Source organism: Strix uralensis, chromosome 5 (assembly GCF_047716275.1).
Source record: "Strix uralensis isolate ZFMK-TIS-50842 chromosome 5, bStrUra1, whole genome shotgun sequence".
NCBI classification, from domain to species: domain Eukaryota; kingdom Metazoa; phylum Chordata; class Aves; order Strigiformes; family Strigidae; genus Strix; species Strix uralensis.
In genome coordinates this window covers 2,906,044-2,932,738 of record NC_133976.1, presented here as the reverse complement: position 1 = coordinate 2,932,738, position 26,695 = coordinate 2,906,044, and the positions used below count along the sequence as shown (strand labels likewise).

General features: G+C 39.1%; 1 protein-coding gene across 2 annotated transcripts in view; it reads right to left on the bottom strand.

Annotated features, from left to right (window-relative positions):
* CHCHD3 (coiled-coil-helix-coiled-coil-helix domain containing 3) overlaps nt 1-26,695 on the bottom strand; it is a 163,863-nt gene that overhangs the window by 8,034 nt on the left and 129,134 nt on the right. For both annotated transcript variants that reach the window (XM_074869682.1, XM_074869683.1), the window contains exon 6: nt 21,674-21,744. In XM_074869682.1, coding sequence (XP_074725783.1) covers nt 21,674-21,744 — 71 coding nt within the window. The remainder of the gene's footprint in view (nt 1-21,673; nt 21,745-26,695) is intronic.

The following is a 26,695-nucleotide window of genomic DNA, read 5'->3' as shown; positions in this document are numbered from 1 at the left end:
ATAAAAATTTAGAAAACCATTTACAGTTCACGTGCCTTGAAAACACCCATTTGCTTTATGTGTGTGAACTGTTAACCCATGTACCCTACCAGGAAAGCCTGACAGTGGCTCTTCTAACATCCACACCAGACCACATTATTTTTAGTTCAGTCAGGTTGTAAAAAAAATAAGACTCATCAGCCACAGTATCCTCAGATGAATATTGTGTTCATTCTTATTTTGCTGATTGGCCAAGTCAGATCTCTATTTTACTACAGTAAGAAAGTGAAACGCGAAGCACAATGCTGTTCCTTTGGGGAATTGACTTCTTGGCAATCACTGAAGATGTAGTACAAAAAAAAAAAAAAAAAAAAAGGAATGTTAAGTCACCTTGATTTTACAGTATGTACCTATATAAAACATCCCTCCTACTTTTTTCATTCATTACCATACATCTGTGAAATGCCTAAAACAGAATTTAAATGCAGTCCCAGGTGCTTACACACTTTATGATCTGAAAGTTCAAACTTCTGTAGACTCTTACGGATGAGGATTTTCCCTTAATCCCCCCTCTGCTGATATCAGCAAGCATTTCAAAAGCATGTTAGGCATCAAAATGTATGACCATAAACTGCTGCACACTGGCTGATCATGGCAAGGACTGTATCGGGATGGAGGACAAGAGGAAGCACCACGAATGCTCTTTGTAGACATAAGACTGACAGCGGTGACGACTGAGGTCCAACTAAACCAGAGCTCATTTTAAACGCCTGAAATCCTGGTCTGGATTGATAAACCAATACAATAGACTATAAGTTAACAGAAAATACACACAGTAAACCTAGCTGTGCCTTTATTCACAACTGATTTTAAAATGACTTCATAGAGTGTGTCTTATATAAAGGTGAAGAGTGAAGGAAATGAGCTGCTGTACATTTGCTACATAAATTCTGTAGATGTATTTAAAGCCATTTCAGCAAGGTACTCTAACCCACATTAAGGAGCTTTTTGATTGTTTTTTTTTCCCTGAGCCATGCTATTAATGACCATTCAAAGTCCATGTATTATTCCTTATTTGAATGCTTCAATGGACTCTTTACATTGCCAACCATATCAGAGCCCGTAAGACATGTCGTCTCCTGCCCCACAGTTACTTGTTTTCATACTATGACTTTTCACTGGTGATTTTTCAACACGTACTCTCAGCCCATTGCCTGTCCTTCCAGGCACTGCAGACCTAATGCAGGTCAATGCGAACAGGGCCACTTCCTTCAAGTCAACAAAGTCCATTTTCTTGGATTAATCTGTTGAAGGAGAGCACCATCTCCATATTGATCTGCTGTGCTTGTTACGCTGCCCTAATGCACTATTTGCACTTTTGGGAAAATGCTAAATGAGATTACTGTCTAACAATAGATGGCCATAAACCACGTGCTGCAGGATCTCCCGTTCAGGAAAGAAGGTTGCACCGTGCATTATGGTAACCCCACCGAAGGGTTTGGGATTGATTTCTGTTTGGTGATGGATGACAGGACTCTCAGATGGATGGTCAGAAACAGCCAACAGCAAGGAAACTCCTCAAAAGGGAAATGAAGTATTTCCAGAACAGAGAACTTCTCTAAAGTTTCTATAAATAAGGGTCATCTAAGGGTCTGTGGAGCTTGACTAAAGAAAAAGCTTGTAAGAAAAGGTAAACAGCGCAAACCCAGCACTTATGTAGAATCTATAGTGAAAATGTGGAGGTTTTAAATACCTGAATGGATAAAGCAACCTGGTCTGGTCCCAGAGCTGACCCTTCTTCGACCAGGAGGTCCCTTCCCTGAACTATCCCATGTCCTGAGAGATCTGTATTTTGGGACATGTGTTAGGGAAAGTGTCCCACCATTTTATTTATTTATTTATTTACTTACTTACTAATTTAGAAATTTCACAACTAAATAGAAAGAAAAATACATACCATAATAGTGACCCAAGACTGCCAGGGAACCCTGACAGATCTCCATCTCCATTCAGTGCAACTCAGTAACTACTTTACAGAATCAACACACATGAACTTTTACAAGGGATTGTAGTGATAGGATGAGGGGTAATGTTTAAACTGAAAGAGAGGAGATTTAGATGAGATCTAAGGATGAAATTGTTCCCTGTGAGGGGGGTGAGGCCCTGGCACAGGTTGCCCAGAGAAGCTGTGGCTGCCCCCTCCCTGGAAGGGTTCAAGGCCAGGTTGGACGGGGCTTTGGGCAACCTGGACTGGTGGAAGGTGTCCCTGCCCGGGGCAGGGGGACTGGGATTAGATGGTCTTTAAGGTCCCCTCCAGCCCAAACCATTCCATGATTCTATGAAATCTAAAATGCTTTTCTGAGCAGAAGTCAGTATGAACAGCAGTCTGATCTGTGCTGCGCTGGCACACTAGTAACGATGCGTTTTTATTAAGTTTACAATTACCTGATCTGCTTTTGCTTTTCCAGCTGCTCCTCAAGTACCTCACATGCTAGCAGAATATTTCTGTGTGCTGGAATAAACCTCTGAGGGAGCCATGCACCCACCTTTTCCATCAAGCTGATGCACCGCAATCTCATAAAGGTAATAGGATGAAGACACAAAAGAAAATGAGAGAGAGTTTGAAAAAGAAATATTCTATGCTAAAGCATGAAGAGAAAATTTAATGAAGGTAACTTTGTACTCATCTAGCTTCTCTCAAAGAGCATAGCTTATTGTACTCCTGGGGGCACCCAGAAAGGAACCCCTTCATGGCATTCAAACAAAATGTCTACTAAAGAGGAAATTTGAAATCACCACAGTAAGCTTTACAAGTTTTGTGATAAAACTGACATTCTGACTGAAGGAATCTGAATCGCTGATGAGTTTCCAACTGTGCAGGTATCTGGCATAATCCCACCAGATCAGGACTTCAGGCAATTGTCATAAAATATGGGGGAAAAAAATAGCAACAGAAAACCAGCACGCATTACAAAAAATAGTGCCATTAGGTGGCCAGAAGTATCCAGGGCTTAATTTTATTTTTCATTAAAATGCTGACACCTATCAAAAGCATCTGTTTTTATTTGTATAACCCTTGGCATCTAAAGCTACCTCTACGCTACTAAATAAAACAGACCAGAGATGATCCTCTGGGTCTGAGGCCAATCAGCATGGTACAGCACAACGTGTATCTCTTAAGCGTAAAATCTTGCCTTCCCCTCCAAATAAGCAGCTCAGCACATCCACATCCAAACCACAAACTGGGGACAGTCCCCAGCATGTGCTGTTCCCCTGGTCATGCCCGGTGTTGTCCAGGGAAGCATTAGCTCCAAAACAAAACCCTGTAAATGAACATGCTACCAACTACACCCGATGTCCCAGCACAGGACAGTGCTGGAGACGATGTCCTGATCTGTTTTATTTATTTCTACTCATGTAGGAGAGAAAACATGCTGTGACCAGACCCCAACTGCACTAGGTAGCATGCAAAGATTTTTTTTTTTAAAAAAAAGGATGTTTCTTTTCTCAATGTGCTTGTAATACACACAAAGAAACGTCCAATTGATGCAAACAGAGGGTGAAACAAAAGGAAACTGAGGCAATCTGTACCCTTGCAATAGGCAGCCTGCTAAGTATAGCACCAGCCTAATTGTTTTCAAGGGCCTCATGAGCAACCGAGAGGATTTTTAGAGGGATTTGTGGGAAGTTAATCAATTAACGTTGTCTACATCTAGCAGAAATTCCTCCTGAGAAACAGCGAAACTCAGTGCTTGTTCGAAAACTGGATGAGTGAGGGATGGAAGGTGGCATCATGAGTGGTTCAGAAAGTATATAGGGAATTGGAAATAGCAGCGAAGGAGAAATGGGACATACAGGGCTTGAAAAGCGACGACACGTGACTTGCGCGTGATGCACGTGAAGGGGAAGCCAGTGGCAGGATGGAAGGAGTTGATGTGAATATGAGGTAGGAAATTATCTGCAGTACTGCTTTCAACAGACATCATCAGGACCACATTTCACTTCTCATGGCCGGGGGGCAAAAAAAATAAAAAAATAAAAAAAAAACCATTGCAGCAACTAGTAGGCTGAATAGTGATGGATTTAGCTGAGCAGATGGACAAGAAAGGCCATGTTTGAGGTATTTTGCATAAAGAGTCAGCAAGAGCGAAACGTAAGCCTAGCTGAGAAGACCTAGAGAGAAGGTCAGCTCAAAGATGAAGCGTAAGCGACAAGCCTGAAGCAGCAGCAAGACAGTGGTATTTTCCATCATGACACAAAAAGGTGGTGGTGAGGGGGTTATTCTGTTTTTAAAACTACCTCATCCAAAAAGCGCCACTTCCAACAGCATCTCTGCTGAGTGAATTTGCAGGACTTGTTTACAGTATAGAAAATAGTTGCAGAATAGATAACAGGGAGAAAAGACAAAAGGGCATATGGTAATGAAGGTCCTTACTGCTGCATCATTATTTTTAGTTTTTAAATTAATTTACTCTTGATATTAAATTATTTTTAAAAATTGTCTTCGCACATTAAGTAGGTGATGACTTGAAAGTGCATTATGAAACATGTAAAGCACAAACCAAATGGTTATGTTCTTCTAAAAATCATTTGGAAGTAATACCACAGATCTGATTTCTGAATATCTACAACTGATGTTACGAAGCAGTCCATAATCAAACTGTGCCCACACAGAGCCCTCAAAATTACCGTGTGGGAAGTGCTGCCAGCAAAAGATCAAGTACTGTAGAGTTGATTCTTGCTTTTATTTACACTTGACTACATAGTGTGACTTTTCCAAAAGGTGTAAAAGAAAGTTTGCCTAACGAATCTACGATGAAATGGCGGAAGAGAACCACAGTCATTTCTGCTCTACAATGGAGAATGCTCAATGTGTGTAGTAATACAAAATAAATGACTTTTGCAGAAGTCAGAATACAACTTACTCCACCTGCTGATATATGTATCTTTTATGCTACTGGTGATCAGCTCCAGTGTTAATATTGCCCATGTTATTTTTAGATTCTTTCCCCTAAAATCCCAGCACTAACAAACCACAGGCAAATGTTTGTCATCCTCTCATTTATTTCATCTCTCACCCAGCCTTCTTAAAAGCAAATAAAAATCTATTTCAAACATTCTGACCTTTGAAATTTAGGGACGGAGATGAGAAGAGGAGGAAAGACATTCCAGCATATTCACACACACACACACACTGCTTGAAGACAGACATTTAATTATGTCTAGAGAGTACTAAGTCAAGTTCAATATGTTGACAAAAACCTGGTTTAACAACGAAGACTGGCAGATAGTACTATTGACCTTTATAGATGCATTTGTTGGGTTTTTGGTTGTTTTTTTTTTTCCTTTACCTAGTGAATGTTTCCCACCTGGTAAAACACCTGGTATGTTGGTAGGATATCTGTTCAGCTTTTAGCATAAGCAAAGTGGAAACCATTCCTTGTATTGCAACAACTTATTTATTGCATACAGGGAGGAAAGAGCATCTCTAAGATTAACAGACAGAATTTACGATCTCAAATCTGGCAAAGCACATAAATACGAGCAGAACTTCAAGAAGTGAGTAATTCCGCATTTGCATGTGCAAAGTTATGCACATTCTTAAACCCCTTCTTGGGCTGGGACTTACAACAGGAAGGAATTAGGATGAGGATCAGAAAAAGATTTCCTGGTTGTGAATCCTAATGAGACCGATGAACTAGTTGGCAAGGTAAGTCCTCAGACTCTTAGGACATTACATGAGGACTAGATCTCTTCAGACTAGAGAAAAGCAGTTGTGAGTGAACATGAGATGGATCAGTGAAACCATCAATGGTGTATGGAAGAGAAACAGACAGTGAGGTTTTCTAGCAGTAGATTTACAATGAAAAAAATAATTCAAGCCTTTCCTAAACAACATATAATGAAAAGCTGGTACGCACTGCGGTTATCATAAGCACATTTGGGTCCAAAAGATAATTATACAGTAAAGTAAGAGAAGTCCATCAACAGATTATAAGCAAAAATACTATGTTTGGCTCAGGAAAGTCCCACTCCACTACCTGTTTGAAGGTAAAATGGTATCACTGCATACTTCCCCTATTTTTACAGCGTTCCTTCAATACCCACTCCTAGCCCTTCCCCAAGAAGCTAGGGGGACCTCTGACCTGACCCGCTGGGACTGCTTATACACCAAATAGCTTGATGAGCGAGTCATCAAATAAATACAAGACTCCCATCAACCCTGAAAGACAAAATTAAATTGAATACTTTTATTTAAATGGGTATGAATTGACTTTTATTATTCCGAACCACTATTCATTTATAAAATTGCCCTCCCCAAAAAAAGAGAACAAAAAACCCCTTAAAATACAAAGTACACCAACATATTATTATACAAATGTACCTCACACACAGCTGGTCCTTGCAGCTGCAAAAGGAATCACATGTTGGAATTACCCAAATTTAGATACTAAAATAAACAAGCACATGGATGATAATGACGTAAATTTTAGACTTCTAACAGGGGCATGCATGCCTTTACAGTGTGGAAAAGATAGCGTAGTAACTACAATCTTTAATCAGAAGAAACTCTGGAAGGAGCAGTTTTATCTACATGAAATATATTGTATCCATGTAACGTACCTATATGCTATAAACACTGTAAAAAGAACTTCTTGGTCTTGCACTGATCAAAACCAGTTCCTATCTTTGGCAAGTGAAGAGAGGAAGAACGATCATCTTGGACATACCTTAAGTCTGTCCAACTACTTTGCAGAACAAAAACCAAACCCCACCACAAGAGTCAAATCTGCTCAGTTTGAATTGAGCAAAACCCCCCACTTTCATGTATACGTGATCAGCATATCAACACTTGCATTTCAACACTTGCATTTCAAGCCTCATAATGTAAATTCAGATCACAAATTATTTTTAGAGTTTGCATGTGGCATCACTTCAGCTCTGTCTCATCACTCCGCCCAAAAAATTATTTAATGAAGACTGGCAAGATTCCACTCGCTCAGCTGTTCATGAGCAGACAAGTCAAAGATCACCACGGCAAACAACACCAGGTGGTGCCATTTCTTACTATTAGGACTTTTGGGGGGCTTTTTGGAACTAGGAAGGTTTAGGCTGCGGCAAGGAGCGAGGGAATTAGTGCTCTCCAGATCTAGTTACACCTCGCAATAAGGTAGATCTAGTCTTTGGGACATTTAATTGATGCTTTGGCCAACATTTCTCATACAAGTGGCTGATGCCAGTGGTTTGCAACCATTGCTGTTCCAGGACTACTGGAGTGTATTAACTAGCGTTACATACTATGCAAAAATACAGTATAATATTCCTAAATTTTACAGGGAAAAAATAATTTTGCAACAGTACTTAAAGGGAACCTACAAGAAAGATGTGAAGGGACTCTTTATCAGGGAGTTTAGGGATAGGATGAGGGGTAATAGTTTTAAACTGAAAGTGGGGAGATTTAGATTAGATGTAAAGAAGAGATTCTTCCCTGTGAGGGTGGTGAGGCCCTGGCACAGGTTGCCCAGAGAAGCTGTGGCTGCCCCCTCCCTGGAAGGGTTCAAGGCCAGGTTGGACGGGGCTTTGGGCAACCTGGGCTAGTGGAAGGTGTCCCTGCCCATGGCAGAGGGGTTGGACTAGATGGTCTTTAAGGTCCCTTCCAACCCAAACCACTCTGTGATTCTATGAATAGTTTGAAACCTGTTTCTACATGAAGGTGGCCAAAAAAAAAAAAAAAAAATTACGATTTTATCCACTGAATATTTTTTCCATTTTAAGTTTATTCCTGTCCCTACATTAAATTTTCTACAGCAGTGTTACATCACTGTGTGAGTAAAGCGCACACACACACAAAAATATAGACAGATCTAAACAAAGCCCAAAAACCCAAATGAGCAGCATAAACCAAATACACGACAGCACACCATGTTGTAGATTTATTACTGCCACTTATTTCCCAAGAGCTATACAACTCACTTCAGGCTTTGTAAACGCACGAGTAACATGATCATCCCAAAATTGTGGTAATAAAAATCTTCACAGCACCTTACACTACTACACTAAAAAACAGCTTTCCCTTTATATAGGTGCTATATAATGTGTTTTGATAAGGAGACACGTTTCTCATCTATAGCAAAGGTCAAACTACAACACTCAATGCGAAGCACCACAAGACACTAACTAGTGGCACATTATTATCCAAATATTACTCTCTAGAGCAATATATGTTTTAACTATTTTCTTCAGCCATAAGAGGCCTGACCACAAAAATAAGAGATATTATGAGTAGCAGTATCATACAGAAAAAGCAATCAACAGTTAAACACTTCAAGCATCACTGCTCCCGTGGGTGATGATTACTTGAGGGAACTGAAGGTTGCAGTCTTAAGAGATAGTAGAATAAATGCCAATTTTTCATTTGGCCATGAAGTTATTTAACAAAAAGGGCTTGGATTCACTCTGATAAGCTCCAAAGGCTATATGCACTTCCCCAGGTCTTGTGCTGGGTTGTGGTGAGACACCCTTTTCATAAAATATAATCAGCTGGGCTGTAGCAACAATAACATGTTAGCAAACACACACAAAGAGTAATAATCACCCTGCGAACATGCCGATAATAAGTGGGTACTGGACCTTGCTATAATATATCTTAATTTTAATGTGCTTGTCCAACGTGTTATAGAAATATTAAAACTTAATGCCCTCAACATCCTTTTTAGCATCCTATCAGGGAAAATGCACCTCCCACCATGAACAAATCATGAACTAAACTTGGAGAGATGAGTTGTAAAGCACAACATTCATGTTTTTTCATTATTTTCAAATTATTTTTCACTTCATAATTTTTCACTGCCTACTGGCGGATGTTTCCCTGAGGCTGTTACGAGACATGGTGGTACCTGGAAAGCAGAAGGTAGAGGGTATTGCAGGGAAACGTCATTGCCAACTCACAAAGATCTTACAAAGGTCTCTTCTCACACATCTGCTGTGTGCTGGCAGCATTAATTAGACAATGGGTTATTTAATGGAACTTCAGCCTGATCCAAGAAAGTAATTCTGATGTCTTATCACATGAGTTTTAAGTTCCTTTTTTTTTTTTTTGCAAAGGTCTTCAGGTAGTTTGGTAGTGGAACGCTTTTAAGTTAAAGTATCTCAAGTTTGACAAACTTTAGATCAACCACTAAAATCTTTCCCAGTTAGGTCATGCTCCTTGATTTCAACTGGTTCTCACTGAAGTTTTACTGCTAATTGCTGCTAACTGCAGAATTCAACCTGCTCCTGCTGCGGCACATCTCATTACGAAGGATGGTACTAGGCTAAGAGAAAGAAAATAATAATTCTTGCCATCTGCAGATGAAAACTGGTGATCTTTGCCATCATGCTGGGATTTTTGGTTTTGTTTTTAAGGGGTCTAAATATAACACAGTCTGAAATAACCCTTACCGGAGAACAGTAATAATTTAGGACAAAATACCTCAGTGATGGAAATTGTAACAGAAACAGCATTTTTTTTCTAAAGACCTTTCCTCCTTCTCTTCCTAGTATTACTTCTGCAAGTAGATAAAATTTAAATGACCTCTTTCATTTCATGGCACAAACAAAAAAGGTCTCCTTTGGGGGTACTGCCTATATAAAACGGCAGGATTTTATCATGCTCATCCCACTTTGTGGGAAAGGTGAGTCCACTTTAAAGCTGACGTGGTAGCGAGTGCAAGCACCCTACCAAAGGTACAGAGAGCTGAGAGAGACAATAACGAACGTAATTATAGTTAGTTATTGTTTGGTCTACTTACGGCCCTATTTTATAATGCTACTGCCAGCAGAGCTATTTTATGTTATGCCTTTTTCATGCAGCAACCTTTTCATAAATCAAAGCAAAAGCAATACTAGGCAGTTTCTCCTGCAGCCTATTTGACAATAAAAGTTAACACTGAACCCTGCCTGTTATCAATCTTCATAAATGTGTCCATGATATAGCAAGCCTGTTCCATATTACACGACGTCTGTTACTAATGCATGCACAGGAGCAACCCAGTGGCTTAATGGATCTCCTAAATGGCTTGAAACTGGGACCCATGTTAAGCGGCAAGGAAAGTTTTAAAGAAATAACTGCTTTTCTCATTTCTTTCAATGTACGATAAAATGATTACGCTTTACAGTGGCTCCAGCTTGAGAAATGTACGTTGTTCTACGGTAAGGATTTTCACACACAAAATAGAGACTCCGGGAAAATGTATGTCACGTTCAAGAAACTACAGTAAGAAGTACAAATAATCAGTATTTCAGTAATTCCACTTAGCAGAGATCTACGTGACTAAGGATTTTTATACTCAAGCACTGAACTCAAAATCTGCCAGAATTAACAAACTTATTCCAGTAGTACCCACATCCTCTTATGGAGGAGAAGGGGCAGCACCTGATCTGTATTAATTTGGGTATTATCTGAAAACAATTAGTTTACAATGCATACCCAGAACAAGAGGGGGGTGGTGGAGTTTGACCTTCACACATCTCCACTGCAAGGATCCAAAAAGCAGCAATGACTTTATCTGCCTGTTTACCAGGTACTGAGGCACTTGAAGACAACTTCTGCTCCATGCAGCCTCATGTTACGCAACCAGACAGGAGTAACAAATCTCCGGGTTTAAAATAGAGAGAACTTGGGATAGAGCCACTACATAGATTAGCTTCATCCTTAATCAAGTCTCTTTAAGCCACCAAAACCTCTTTTGTAGACTGTCCAGAAGAGTCTCTGCAATTTCTCTACCTAAAGGAGCCGCAATATTTAGTAGAGAAGAGCTGGAGTCATTTATTTATGAAGAACTTGTTTTTAAAATCTACATTGACCACGTTGACTTCATCTTTTTATTGAGAGGGCTTTAACAATTTTTTGGCCCAAATACTGTGTCTAGTCAAGGCAAAGGAAAAAGAATATATGTGATGGAAGAAAAGAGACTGCATTTCATCAGCCCATGCAAGAGCAAGATTTCACTAACAGTAAAGCAGTGTAGACAGAGAGGTAGTCTATTACCCACGGATCTATAAAGCCTGTCTCGCAAAACCTTTCGATCCTGCTCTTCTTTTGCTTCCAGTAATGCATACGGCACAGTGCAGCATTTGCTACGGAATATTATCCGTCTTAACACACCCTTGACAGGAGAGTCCATCTTTATAAAGTTTATAGCCACAGATATGGCACTCGAGTGGTCTCCTTAAAGATACACCTATTAGTTTTATCTATTTTGTTCAGTTCCTTTCCCCAGGCTTAAACGTGTGCTTTAAATGTTTCAGGACTATACTTTGATTTTATACTGCAGGGAGATAAATGGAAAGGCAGAGGACAGTGAGAGAGAGTGCATCTTTATGATTTTTTTTTTTAAACATTGACAAGTTTTCCAATTTCAGTTATAGATCCTTTACAGAGGCACATCACACTTGAATCGACAAAACCCACTAACACATAACTGCTCTATAAACAGCAATGGGGAAAAACTTCTACTGCACAGCTTTGTATCTTCTTATGTTCTTTCAGGGTTAAAAGGCAGCGTGCTTTTCATGTGTCTAAGTGTGCAGCATGGAACACAACATCAAGTCACATCTATACAAGCCCAAATGTTTTCAAATGCCAAAGCAAGCCAAAAATATTTAGGAAATATCTTCAAAAACAGCACGAGAAGAGTGTTGATTTGCTTAAGAATGAAGCTCATGTTCAAGAAAATATGAAAATGCACTTATCAGATACTGCAAAAGCCTTAAAAAATTGGTTACGACATTTCATGACCAATATATGCCTTTTCTCCTACAGATGTCAGGACTTATGCTTTAAAAATGCAGTGATAACCACTGAAAGAATCAAAAAGCACATTCAGAAAATAATTTAGCATTTTGCATTGAGGAATACTGAGACAAAATTTAAAGAAAATACAGGCAGAACATCAGGAAAAAATTTCCTGTAAAGGACATGCAATAAATAACAGCATAGCATTTCAAGAGAAATAAATAAAACTTGAATTTTCTGCTAGGGAAAATTTTCTGCTATCTTGTTGGACCCGAGTACTTCCAACTACCACGGCTACCCCTCAGCTCCATGGCTAACATGGCACAGCAACACGCTATTAAATGTCTAAAGGCAACAGGCTCATTTCCTACAAGCCATTAGAAGCAGAGCCCTGTTACAATTAGGATTTTGCAGTCTATGGATCAGAGCTTCAGTCTCCTACAACAAGGCAGGTGTAACACTCTGTGCAAAGTGGGTGTACAGTCCCACCAGTTGGTCTGTGAGTAGCTGCAGAGTTACCTTCTGATCAATTGACTTACACAGTTGTGTTTAGGGATGACATGGCTGGAAATTTCAAGCTAAAAAGAGAAAGAAATTTTTTTCAAGACTTGTGTCTTCTAGGAAACAATTTCAAAATGGTCCTATTCACAAAAGGCAACCACCGTCTACAATTCAGTTATCAAAATGTCAATTTTTCTCTGATCAAAGGAGAATAATCGATAAGCTATGTAATTTTGGGGGTAGAAAGAAGTAGTCATGCTCGTGAGAGCAGGATTCATGTTGCTCCTCTGTTCAAAACTCTATGAAAACGTACATTCTGGTGCCCTGGTCAACTCCTAGAGAATGGAACTGCTTAACAGACAAAATTGTATTTTTAAAAACAAAAATTATCTTATGCTGGAAGTGCATAATCAACAAAGAAAGTCAAAATATCACTGCTTGATTCTAGTGAAGGAGGAAAATAAAAGTTTGGGGACTGTTATGATCTCTTACCTGTAAATGAGACCCAAACCAATCAGGTCACTAAAAAATACATACTGTATTAGGAAGAACCACCTATAAAGTTTGCATAAAAAATGGTAATCATTAACCACTTAATTCTGGATTCAGATTTGGCACATATTACCCTGCTGACCTCAGTCAAGTCCCCTAACCTTAAGCGATAACTATAGGCACTTATGTCACATCTATACAGGTCCTTTCATTATTTTTATTACAGTAGCATGTAGATGGACTAATTAAAGCTAAATTTACATTAGGCAGGCAATTTGTTAGGCATTCTAATAAATAAAAAAGTATAAATCCTCGGCAGACCTACAAAAGCTTCTCCATGATCCAACATCCATGTAGCATATGTGTTGCCAACTGCCTGCTGCACAATTTTGCTCTATTCAACAAAAAATTAGAGTTAATCAAGCGCAACCCGGCACAATTTTATTTATTTGTTTGAGCCTGCTAGCAGCACAGAATGACAGCAAAGAAATTAACTTCCTCCTTTATCAAAACAGAGGAGTGACACCCACGACATGATAATCCAGTGCCACCTCCCAGGTACCACCCTCCCAGATGCCAACAACTGCAGCAGCCACTCCTCCAGATGTTGCCAGCTGCAGCTCTGCACTGCCAATAACTGTGATGTTCTGAGACACAAACATGTGAGGACCAGCATAAAATAACTGCAATTTGGTTCTGGTACCAGCAGTACCTTCTGCTGTTTGGATGTTTTGAGGATGAGGACTTTAAAAATGTAAATGAAACAGCAACAGGTTGCTGGGTGAGTGTTGGAAGATACAGAGATGCTTTTTGAACACTCCAGGCCTGACAGACACATCGTGCTGAAACCCTGACAGCTAACCAAGGTCCAAATGTGACTGAGATTCATCTCAATTTAGGTTTGTCCTAAGTAAACAGAAAGATAAAAGAAATACCAGAAGATAAACTGCAATTAAAAGTGCAGCTCTGCTCTGAGAAGGAGCTATTAGAGCATACCTGTTCTCCACATGCCTAACGTCTTACCTATTTCCCATAGTAGAAAAAAATAAGTAAAATATTTTTTATACCATTTTTACCTTTTAGCTACAGAGTAAGGTAGGTGCAATACACCCGCCAAATGCCACAATCTTCAAGTCCTGTAATAATTTTTACTACCAGCAATTAAAGAGAAAGTTTTACTTTTGAACTAATCTCATACGAACTAGGAGGCAACAAGATAGATAACTACTTTATAAGACATCTTAATACTATTTTTACAAACCTTATTTGCTGAGTATGACAGCACTTTGCAACAAAGCATATGATTTGATATCATTTCCCAAAACCTTTAATGTATACTTTGGCTTTACAACTGTGATTTCACTTAGATGGAATCTAAGCAGGGTGACTGCAGTCTGTTTTCTTCCCTGATTTAGCCCAACACTACTGGAAAGAAGGGGGAAAAAAAAAGGGGAAGAGCTGGTTAATTACAAGTAGCAGCAAATGAGCTGTAATGGAGGTGTTATGAATGTAAATCAGTGACGCCTGATGCAGCAACAGCAGCATCTGTGCATGCAGCTTGCAAAGTAATGAGATAGTGCTGATGTACTGGCATCCTGCTTTGATCACTTCATCTTGTTCAAGAGCTCTGATGGGAAAACAAAGGTCGGTGGCACTGACCTCCCTTCCTGCAGCTTGCACACACACAAATATTAGCGATGATCAAGGATTGCTGTCTTTCCACGCCATGATTTCGGAACGGATGGTTACGTAGTTGGGGGCCTTAACTAAACAGATAGCACAAGCTCCTGCAATATGAAGTGTCATGTTCTAACATCTAGAGGTAATTGGCAATTCATTCTTCACCCTGTAACCAGAAACAGGTGTATGCTTCTTAAAAAAACCCCTACCATCAACTCTGCAAAATGTGCTCCCATCCAGAAAAGAGAGGTTTGCTGCTGTGTGCTCCAAAGTGGGGGCTGTGACATTTGTGGGCTTTGATCCTACAGATGGCTTGGACTCATAGAAAACATCCTTAGAAAAGGTATTTGTAAATCGCAGCAACAGAAGATTACAACATACACAACAAATTAACAGTAAAAAGAAGACTCTGTGGGTTTTAGCCTTCCTTGGTTTAATACTGTAATTGGAAAATCATTTACTCGTGTTTATACAAAATCCCAACAAAGGATGCTTAACGTATTAAAACAAGAGGCTTTAGTCCTTGAAAGGGAGCACAAAGCCAGATGTACCACTGCAGAGTGTTACATGCCAACGACGCCGGCAAGAGTCGGTCCTCGTTGGTCGTGAGCGGCTCAGGAAACTGCAGCCAGCAGCAAGAACTGTCCTTAATGAGTGCATCCATCAATTTTCAGGGGACTTGGTTGATTACCAGCACACAAAACTAGGGAACACGCCAATTTAACTGTTGGCCACTGATGCGTGAAGGAAGAATTTCACTCACTTGCTTTCATAAGGAAGTCTATAAAATTACTTAACGTTTCCATGTAAGCAAATATAGAAAACCTGAGGTGTGCTGAAACACGAGCACGTACTTTCCCCTTTGAACACATCAACCAGACTCACCTGAAGAGGAAAGGGACGTTCTCACAGAGGCATGTTTGCCCACACAGTTATCCTACTGTAACAATATCCTACAATAACTATCCCACTATACCCATCCTACCTTCCAGAAAATATTTCAAGTATTAATTCATATCAAATAAAAAATTCTTAGGCATGACTGTGTTTTACTAAGATTAATTTTAAGATTGCTTTCTCCATTCCAGACCGTAAAGTATCTAACTGTGTGAAAAATTGGTGATAGCCTGAGGGAAGCTTTAATGAATGTACCCATGATTTCTAGAAAGGAAACAAAAGGAAAAAAAAAAAAGGATTATGGCAAACACGGAAAGAATTGGCTTGGCCCTCTTAATTAACGTGCTATCTAAATTTTGAATAATGGATTTTAAAATTTAATATAACTCTCAAAAAGCACATTCAGTGCTTCAAACCTATCTCCTGACCAAATAAGCACATTTAATGTTCACATTACAGCTCAAATATTTCAATGAAAACACACATCCCCATGCAAACAGACTCATGATTCTGGGCTTGACAGAAAAACACACAGATATTATGCCAGAATCCCCTGCTCCCACTTCGTTCAGAATGAATCTGCATCTTGCTAAAAAGTGCATAATTAATATTTCATCCAGCTCTGTTGAGTACTCTCATTCCTAATGGACTGTATTGATCAAAGGAAGAAAGTTAAACATCTATGTTGCTGTAGGGAAACCTAAAGTTGTCATTTATGGAGTGATCATAATTTCATAGGTGAATGTACAGAATAAAGGGTTTACGGAATTTTGATATTCTGAAGCTGTTCAAAGGATATCCTCTTACATATGTTGTTAGGTTGCAGAGCAACTGAGACGGGTCGCTACTGACCACCAAAGTCCTTTCATCAAGCCAAGCTGCTGAAGCAATAGGCAGCTCTATCCGAAAGACAGAAATATGTAATTCTTGCTTCTTCACTTCAATTCAAAGGCACGCATGAGGCAGGCATGGTCTAAAGGGTTTCGCCAGCCGAGGGAACGCTGTGTCAAAACAAAATCCCGTATACAGAGTAGCAGCAGAAAGTCAGACATGTTGCTTGATGAGCTCTGTTACAGCAGCCCCCAGGTAAGTCTATCAGGACCAAGTACTGGCTGAAAGAGTGAGGAAGGAAAACAGATTCTGTTCTATTCCTTTTGCATTCAAAAGGAACAGGATTTTGGATGTACAAGATAAATAACAGAGATTGAAAAGATTCATGGTCTCTTTATCAATTTCTCTTCCTACCTGAAGCAGCTCTACGCGTTCTGAATCAGGGCTGGTTTAACCTTAAGAGGAGTGACGAGACCACATCCACTCTGCAAAACACCATTTACGCTTTGCTCGTTAAGTATAATGCTGTCAGATATCAGACAACAGCACTGCTAAATTCAACGTGAGCAGCTCTCACTGCTGTGCCACCCTCTGCACGGTGTCAGCACAACTGTTCGTGCAGCTACACAGCGAAAGCAGCCTTGGGGAACAAAAAAGGGATGGAGTGGAAGAGTAGAGAGAAATAAGACTATTTGAACACCTCTGCCGCTAAGAAAAACTCCATGGTTTAAGCTGATTTGATGGTATTTATCACTACGTACTCCTTCTAGCATAACTTACAAACACATCGCCCTTACGCTCATCTGCGGGTGTCGGGGGTAACTTGGGACCAGTGTCCCTAGCTGTAACAGGTGAAAAAAGAATTCAAGAATACTACCAGCAACAGTGTCATCAGGGCAAACAATACTGAAACGATTGTTTCATGACAAAGCACTACATACACGTGCTATATTTGTAAGAGAAAAGATTAATTCAGGATGTTTCTATTTAGAATCCATCATCTGTGGCTGAGCAAAGGCAACTCAACTAGAAGGCGGCAAGCCTGCAGGCTCTGTCCAAGGATTTCTAAATAGCTTTCTATTTTCTGTTACTGGGAAAACACTATGTAGTATCTCACAAATAATTTATAATCTGTACTTTTAACTTTAGTTTTTAAAAACAACTAATGCTAATTAAGGCAGCAAAAGGAACTGCTAGAAGACTGAAAGTTTCTCACCAGTGGATCTGCACAAGCAGAAACTATTTGCTTGGGTATCTCCAGCATGGATTTCTGTTACAGTAGTATGTGAGTACAACATGAGAGTTGCTGAAGGTATTTGTATTAAGGAATTATCAACATTCCTAATTTATAGATAGTGCAGAAGAGTCCCTTAAAAGTCACCATATGTGCCCAACATAGGTGGGTAACGAGAGCAGTGAAATAAACCCCCACTTCCCTGGTCTCAGTCCAATGCTGTCATTAAAAAAAGCTTATTTTCTCTCTACACCGCTTTATTTTTTTCAATGTCCAGAAAATTGGCATCACTGCTTTTTGAGACAACTGTATCCAAAGATTGAAGTGTCACTGTTATTCACTTAGGGTGGTTTTATTACAAACTTTCTCAGCTTCACTTCCCAGTTCAAAAGAATATTAGCTAAAACACAACTTAAAGGAAGTACTCTGAAAGTTTCTATGTATTTACAGATAAGCATCAAGCATAACTGTGCTTTAAATTTTATTGTCAGTAAACATTAATAAACTAAGCTTCATGATACAGCAGTCGCCAATTAAAGAAAGACATCATATTGATGTTTTGTCATTTATTCCCATTCACTCTATCCTGAATCAACTCCCCTGCTGAACATATTTTTAAGGTTGTAATAGCCTGCTGCCTGGCTATCACGGAGCCCTCGCTTCCATTGGCAATCAGAGCAATGGAAATGATCAAGGATCACATGAAACTTATTGATTTGGTTTGTAAAACTGTTTCTAAAACGTCTCAAATGTGTGAAGATTGTACCGTGTGAAGCAGCCTGAGCAAATCCGAAACCTTTCTGCATTTAATCAAACGAGCTCCTCCAGTTCCCGAGAGGCGTTCATCCCGATGGCAAAGTTCATGATCAAAAGTCTCACAGTAAGGGAATAAAGCCATCAAAATCTGTAACTCGGAATAATCACCCAAGCTTCCAGATAATGCAAAGGATCCTCCATGATTAAAACTGTTAGCGCTGGATCATTTCATCCAGGAGCCTATCAACACACAAACACATATAAACCCTGAGCCGTGAGGCACAAGAGCCAGAATTTGGGTTTGTTGCAGACACGGGAGTTTGGAAATGACACTGAAGTGACACATTGAGATACCAGGGAAAACCTCACCCTTGCTTTTGCCCGAACACTACCAAAACGAACAGTCGATCCCCAAAGAGGACCTGGATTTTCTATCAGTCTGGCCAGCTGGGGATTATGTTTTTGCCAAGAAACCAGCAGAAAGAAGCAACTCCGTGTTGTCTACGAAAGAGCGGCACAGCAGGAGAGGAATGGGAAAACATTTTGGAAAAAGCACTAGCGCACAGCTATGAAGTCTATTATCTACCACAAGGAATTAAAACTCACAGACGATAAAGTAAAAACATTTATTTTAGGCAGAATTTGCCCTATCCGCTTCCTCTGTTCCTAAATGAATAATCAAGATGTTACTTGGCTCTAGACACCACGGGGGAATAAAATGTCACCACCGCAGCTGCCAAATTTCCCGCTACCAGCCCTTCAAATTAAGGGAAGAAACCCACAATACAAACGTACAATTTGATTAGTTAAAGTTCAAATCTTTGCCCAAAGCCTGGCTTTTCCTGTAATATTGCATTCTTTTCTTCTTGTGTAAACTTCTCATTATAACAGAGACATCTTCATAATATAATAATTCTGGTTATAATGTAACTGCGGGTAACATAACTCCTACATTAGAAAAGGCAGCATGCTCTAGTAATGTTGTTTTAATGTAATTTGTGTACTGCAGGAACTGACTGAACCTGGTCATTTAGAATTTGATCAATGTGAATTAGTGTCTTAAAGAGATGAACCATTTGATAATTCAAAATTTGATCAATGTGAATCAGGACGTCACAGAGATAAAGCATTTATCATGAACATTTGGAATATCAGTCTAATCTAGGCAGCGCTGGAGAAGGTAATAAGTAGGCATCAATAAGGACTGCAGACAAAATACAGAAGACCTGCCAGTTCCCTGATACAAGTCTATGTGGGATATTTGGTTTTTCTCCTTTTTAATGGGACGGATTATCCCTAAAGACCGATGAAGCCACAGCTGATGTAATTTCGGGGACTAAAGGGAGGAAGAAAAAGTAAAATCCAAGAATTATCCACTTCTCTCTGCTCTTGAAAGAGATGTGGCTTAAAAAGTTGAAGACATGCAAGTTGTCTCAATAAAACTTAGTAACTAATTCTAGACATGTTTAAAATAAAGTGAGACTATTTCATAATAATACCACAATTAGATCTATTAATCTTGCACTTAGAACCTGAAATCACACTGACATGCAGCACATCGGTTTATGCATTAACAAAATTTAGCAGCTCAAGCTTATTTAATTCTTCTTTTACAGCCAATTAAACAAGCTCTTTAAACACCATTGCTTGAAACTCTGTCCTCAATCCTCACATGCAATTAAACTGAACATGAGAAGTGCCTGGTGACACCAAAAGAGCATCATCTTTAGGTTTCACTAAATCATTCATAATTTATCCATCAAGTTACATACAAAAGGCAGTGATAAAATAACATCTGCTGAATTTAAACCTTCAATAGAAAGACATGGCATTTAAAAGAATTTTATATAAGGAAAACTTTTAAATTATAAAGTAATAGTGATATTTCCATGCACTTTATCAAATCTACCACAATTTATGCACATACTTCAGGTACCTTTTTCTTTTCATAATGTTTTCCTTTTGGTTTTTTTAAGGCAGTGGACCAAAAATGGATCCACTGATCAAAAAAACTTCAAATAATTTTTCAGGAAATGTGGCCTGAAGTGCAAAAATAGCACAGCAATTTCAGTAATGGCATTACAGCAAAGACTAGTCAAAGAGGTGACTTCTATTTATACCTTTAGTCTCTAGAAAATTAAGCAAAGACCAGTCTCACCAAGTGTTAGGAATCTCTGATTCCCTCTCCAAATCCCTCTTCAGTAAATAATCTGGTTTATGCAGATAGACTGAAACATCCTTCAAAAGGGTTTTCTTAAAATTCTTAAATATTGCCTGATGCTAAGGACTGGCCCCTGCTGTGTCTACCAGCTCCATTTGTGCAAAAAGGAACCCAAAAGCATGAGATTTGCTTAGGAAATAATTTCTATATTAGGGGTGGGAAAAGCAAACCCAAAGCCGTTTGCCACCTCTGGTCACAATAACCACCTAGAGCTATCAACCCGTACTTCAAATCACAACAAAATCTTGTTCTGTAATAATCAAAGTCAGATTAGGCAATAATTCGATTTAAAAACCTGAAAATACCCCACTGAAACAGACAAAGGAAAGATACTCCCTTGATGGGAACCTTATCACAGATGAAAAATTGACAAATGAATAATAACATAAAAGACTTCCCATACATAATGGGAAACCCTTCAAATTATGCTTATACCAGACCTTGAGTCACTTTGTCCCTCTTGTTTAAGGGACAGATTAATTCAGTCCTCAACATACTCTGCACCATCGACCAGTACAAACACTTTATATATACACTAGAGAATATTTAACAATTAATGATTTTAAGAGATAAAATGATTTTTATCTTATAGCTAAGAACTTTATTTATATCATTATCAGCAGCTCAAAAAGGCCTTTTCTCTTCTTGCTCATCAAAACCCAAAAGAAAATCCCTCCATAAATCTAAAAATCATCACAGAATAATTCACTTTATACAGCATTGCTTGGTTACTGCCTAGACTAAAAGGTTGTAAAAAGTTCTCTCTGTATCCTTACTAAAATGATAAATGGAACCTTCTGCTTAATGGATGAACCAGCAGAAAGGGAAGAGTCCAAGGCTAAGGGTCAGAGTCACTTTGATCCATCAATTACTAGATCTTCATTTAACCATCCTCAGGACTAATAAAAATTATTTAATTTGACCTTCACAGTTAAGGGCAAAGTGAAGTTGCTAATTTAAATCCTTTCACATCACGCAAGCACAGGATGAATACTATTGTAATGCAAAGTTGGAACTACATTTTTGGTGCTCCGTTAGAGAAAAAATGTTAAGGAATATATTTTTAGAATATTTCATGCATCTTATCAAATATAAATTAATTAGTACATTACTAACCACGCATCCAATTTCTATGCAGCTTATGGTTACTATGCACCGGCTTCCAAATTCTTCAAAATTCTCTCATTTCAATAACCAGCACAGACTGATAGGGAATGACAGGGGGAAGGGGAATTATTGTGCATTTTAATGTGGATAAGAACACAGCTAGCTGCCAGGCTCAAAAACAATAGCAGAAAAGACTTACTTGAATCGAGTTGACACTTCATCAGCAGCTTTTTGGTATTGCTCCGTGGTAACTTTGTAGAACTGGGCACTCTGGAAAGTTGAAAAAAAATTTTTAAAATTAAAAAAATACAAATTTCATATAATATCATTTATATGCATGCTAATATCTAGTAAATAATACTAATTTGGATATTTTATCCATATAAGTTGCTCAAAAAAAACCCCAAACCAAATCTAACCCTCAAATCAGGTATTCAACAAAGTTTCAGAGATGACATTTTGTTTGGTTAGCTTTTTTCAAACGAGTGTGTCCTCTTGGTTCTGGAAGGTTTTGCAAAAGAGATGGCTCTCAGGGAAGAAACTGTAAAGAGACACAGCATAGAAGTCACATATTTAGCACTAGCTGCTGTTGAAGCCTTTAAAGTGTCTCCATTAGGGGAAAAAAAAAAAAAAATCAAAATACGGAATCCTTACTTCTTTGCACGTCCCTGTTTCTGTTACTTGCACATATATCCCCATCTAGTTTGCAGGTGATACTCGAGTCCAACTTCAAAGTTGCACAATAAATTAACTATGGCTTGACTTTCTTTTTTGCTCTTTGCCTCGATAAAGCCTCTTGCAGCGAGTTATTTTAATATTCCAAACTTTCAGGTCGCTTCAATCAGTTGCTAATTTTAATTTTTAAAATAACACAGCTTCAGAACATATTTTCCTCTCCCCTAAACCCAGGAATGCCTTTCACTCAGTTCCACCAAATCATTAATTTCCAAAATGCAGGCAAGACAAGATTGAATCATCAAGCAATAGAACTTTTCTATACTTAAAAATGGCAAAGTTTCTCAGTGGGATGTAGGATATTCAAAGACAAATCACTATAATGTTGTGATGCTTCATGTCTAGATAATATATACTTGGTATTTTTAAAGAGGTTTTTATAGCCTTAGCACAGTTGGACTTAAGATGTAATAACTAAGGCACCTGGCTTCACAGTTGGAGGAATAAAGAAAAGTTGAAGCAGTTCAAAAGTTCTCTAAAACCATTTTTCTCTGAATGGTGGGGCAAACAGGTCGTGGAGATGTATAAAGGTTTTGTTGGCACTTGCAAGAACTCTTCCGTAGCTTTGCAGCTCTTGAGTCATCTGGCATCCCAGGGAGTCATGTTAACATGGCAACAAAACTCTTCCAATCACACACTGCATGATTACATAAAAAACATTTTGAATCCTTATTTTAACAATCTATCTACTTATACCACGGTTTAAAGTTACTCATGCCACAACATTGATTTTGCATCTTTAAAACATTTAACATACATGGATGGCACAATGCAGCCCATGGAAAGCGTCATTCCGGTTTTATTTTGGGCAAAATAAGCAGTTTTATTTATCTAAGACATTGATGTATGAAAAGAACAATATGCCTAAAACACTGTTAAGGAAAAAAAAAATTAAAACACCCTGTAACTGGAGAGATTGCTCTTTTGTAAAAGTCAAAGATGACACAGTCTCCTCGATCAGTGGGTTAGTAAACCTGTCCTAAGCAACATTTATCTGTGCCAAATTATGTTATGAGGAATACAGGAAAGATAGCCCACTACAGCAAAACCCTTGATGGAAACTCCAAAAAAAGGCTGTGGTATCTACAAAAATAAAAAGAAAAAACATTTTTCCTTTCCATTTGAGGATCTCATTTTACAAGGTTCTTCCTTGTAAATTATAATCTTGAAATGTACAGAAATCACTGAAAAAAGCATACCAACTCCAGACATGGGTAAAATTGTATTGCAAGTCTAATATTTTACCACAAATTGTAACAAATTGTGTAACATCCCCTGCAGTCAAAGGTCACGCACAGATCACAAAGAGCACGGTGGTCTACTGCACTCTTGCTTCTGAGATTCAGACCTAATAATTCATTTGTACTGGAATCAAGGTTTCCACGCACGTGACTTGGGGTCATTTATTTTTTCATAAATCATCGTTGGCCAGTAAGAAAATGAAAATGAAATCCTCCTCACACCAGTGACCCCCTTGCATTTGGCAATCTCTGCTGCCCAATGACAGTCACATCCAGGTTCCTCGGACGTAGATGAAATCAATAGGTATGCGATTAGACAGCAGACTGACTCCGGTGCGAGTGCGGACAGGTCACCATTTGAGATGACAAATAGCTCTCTATCATCCTACAGTCCCCTACGATGCTAACATTTACTATAATCTTATTTGGGCTGCGATTTATCTTTCTTTTGCCTGATCAATAAAGATGAACACAACAGTTGTAAGGATCGATTGCAATTTTTTATCATTTTCAAGCATGAAGGAGCATTTCTGACACAAAAACAATATTCTGAGTGTACTTGTTCTACTTTTTAATTGCAGTTCAAGTGATCAACTGAGCTGCTATATATGCCAAGAAGTTTTAATCCTACAGTAGACTCAAGTTATCAAGAAATCATTTGTTATCTTAGATAAAGTGTGCCGTGTTTCCTGGATCAGATCCTCCTTTGAAATTCACTCAGGTTCTCTTTAGAGATAATACTCTCTATAATCCAGAGATGAAGTTCATTTTAGAAGTCCTCCCTAATCCTCAAGATAAAGACTGCAGTGGTCATTTCTCTAAATACAGAAAAAAACGGTGCTATAACATAGCACTGTCAACATCAATAATTTCCTCAGTCTCCAAACAAATACATATATATGTATTTATGTTGTATATATAGTTTGCATTTTCATGTACTGTTCAACTCAAAGTGGAGGGAAAAAAGCTATGGTCCAATTCTCAGGTTAGCAGCAGTGCAAACTATCAGAGAGTAGCTCTGGATCAGGCCCGTAGATCTTCACAATTTCCAGCAGATACTCCAAATGCAGCTGTTTTCTCCCCCAAGTGAGCACAGATGGAGAGGAGGGACAGAAGGGACCAGAAATGCAATACCACCTACCATTCTGTATCAAGCACCGTGTGCATGAACACACAATGCTCAGCTATGTTTATTATATTCCAGATATGTATACTGCATATACACTCCTAGGATTCTTTTAACTAAATAAGCCACTAAAATGGCAGCAAATACTACAACCAAGTTCCCTTGTCTCTTTGATTTAGGTCCCTTGGGCACATGCATTATGAAACAGTCTTCACTTACAGAGTTACAAAGCATCTTCCCCTCTTTAAAGTCTTCTCTGTTGCTGTATAACAAAAAGATGGTTTTCTGTAGACCTTTACAGTCTCCGTTGTTGCAAGAAGTATGAAAGTGCAGGAAGAGCGTTACGAAAGACGCTGGGAACTTCCAAGAGGGAACAGAAGTGTCAGGGTTATGGCAATTAATCATCATCCCAGATTATGTAGACGATGCTATTTCTGTATCTGTTATGGAGTTCTTGCACGATGTGGGCATGTTGCTTGACTTCAATATCAAAATAAAGCAGGAGATTTTGTTCTTGATGACTAAATCTTAGCTTCTTCAAAGTCAAGTATCTAGTCTAAACTGATCACTGAGGTGTGCTCCAGAATCACAGAGGTTGCTGGCTAGCAGATCCCACCCGCCTCACAGAGTGTTCAGAATGACACGAACTACTCTATAGCCGCCGACTCAACGGGAGCCTGAATAACTAACTCAAAATAGGTGATTTAACTTTGAAGCTGCTGAAGTTGGGAGAAATTAACCCACTTGTGTGCATACTCCTCATTTGCTGCCTGCTTGACTGAAGAAACACTGCCCACTTTCACAATAAAAATTGATGTACTGGACCAGACCGAACACGCATCCAGCTCAGGACTCTGGCAAGTATTATCAGCATACGTGTAGGATAAAGAGCAGAACAGGCAGACACTGATGCTGGGTCGTCCTCCAGCACATACATGACTAAAATCTAGTCCTAGGATTATACCCGAAACTGCACCATGACTGTCAGCAGGGATGAAGCCAGCCGTGCCAGATCTGAACAGCTGAACAGCCGTAACCGAAAAGTCAGAGTCCTATTTCCAACATACAAAATGCCAGAAAAAGCGAAGGATTCCAAGACATCACGCCTTACCTACCTCTTACTGAGTACAAAAGGTACTTGTGATCATTACCATACTTTTTCCATGCATAAAGAACTTCAGCCTTAATTACCTTCGACAGGAATTAGGGAATTTATTTTCACGTCTTGAATATTATGAGAATGCTAACATAGAAAGGCCTATTAGAAACTAGTAATATTTCAAAGTTTCAATGCTGTGAAATAAATAATGGATGCCATGCACACTGAGTAAGTAGGGTCATATGGGGGAACCTCAGCACTTGCTAGAGCAGGTATGGAGATATGTTAGAGGTCCACGTCATCTGAAGAAGCCCACTGCCTTCTACGCTGACATTTTCCAACTTGCAAGTATTTGAGTTTAGCATTTGGTTATTTTTTCAGCAGAGAAAGCTTGAAAAAAAAAAATAAATTGGTGAAGAGCAAGCTGGGGGAAGAGAAAAAAGAAATCCACCAAATGCTAGAAATGCCATGATGTAAAATTTGAGCTTGCATCACCTGGAAAATTATGATGCCTAAGATCTTAAATATAGGCTTGCTCTACCTGAACTAATAAAGCAGTAGGTAGGATTGACTTCTGCTGGCTAAGCTCTCTTACAGATTCCTCAATCCAGACACCTTATTATTCCACCAGTCTACGCTTAACTGTGTCTCCAAAAGAGGAGACTCTCCCACTAACCGACTCCTGCCTTCTCAAAGCCTCTTCAACTTTCGGTAGACAGTCCCTCTCTTTCAGCTGTGCCTCTGATGTCCTCAGCTAAAGTCTCCTGTCCCTTTCATGGCACTGGCACAGTATGTTGTACGTGGCTGTTCTTCTAGCCGTCTGGGCTTTGGACTGGCCAACATGTATTTTGACAGTCCAAGAGTGACACTCCTCAAGGAGCAAGTAATCCTCAACCTGCACTAGCACTTGGGCAGCAGCATCAAGCAGATCAATACACTGTAGGAAACGCTGTGTTCTTCTCTACTTACCCACCTGGATCTGTACAGCAGAAGGTTTTGGTAAGATAAGCAAAATCTGAG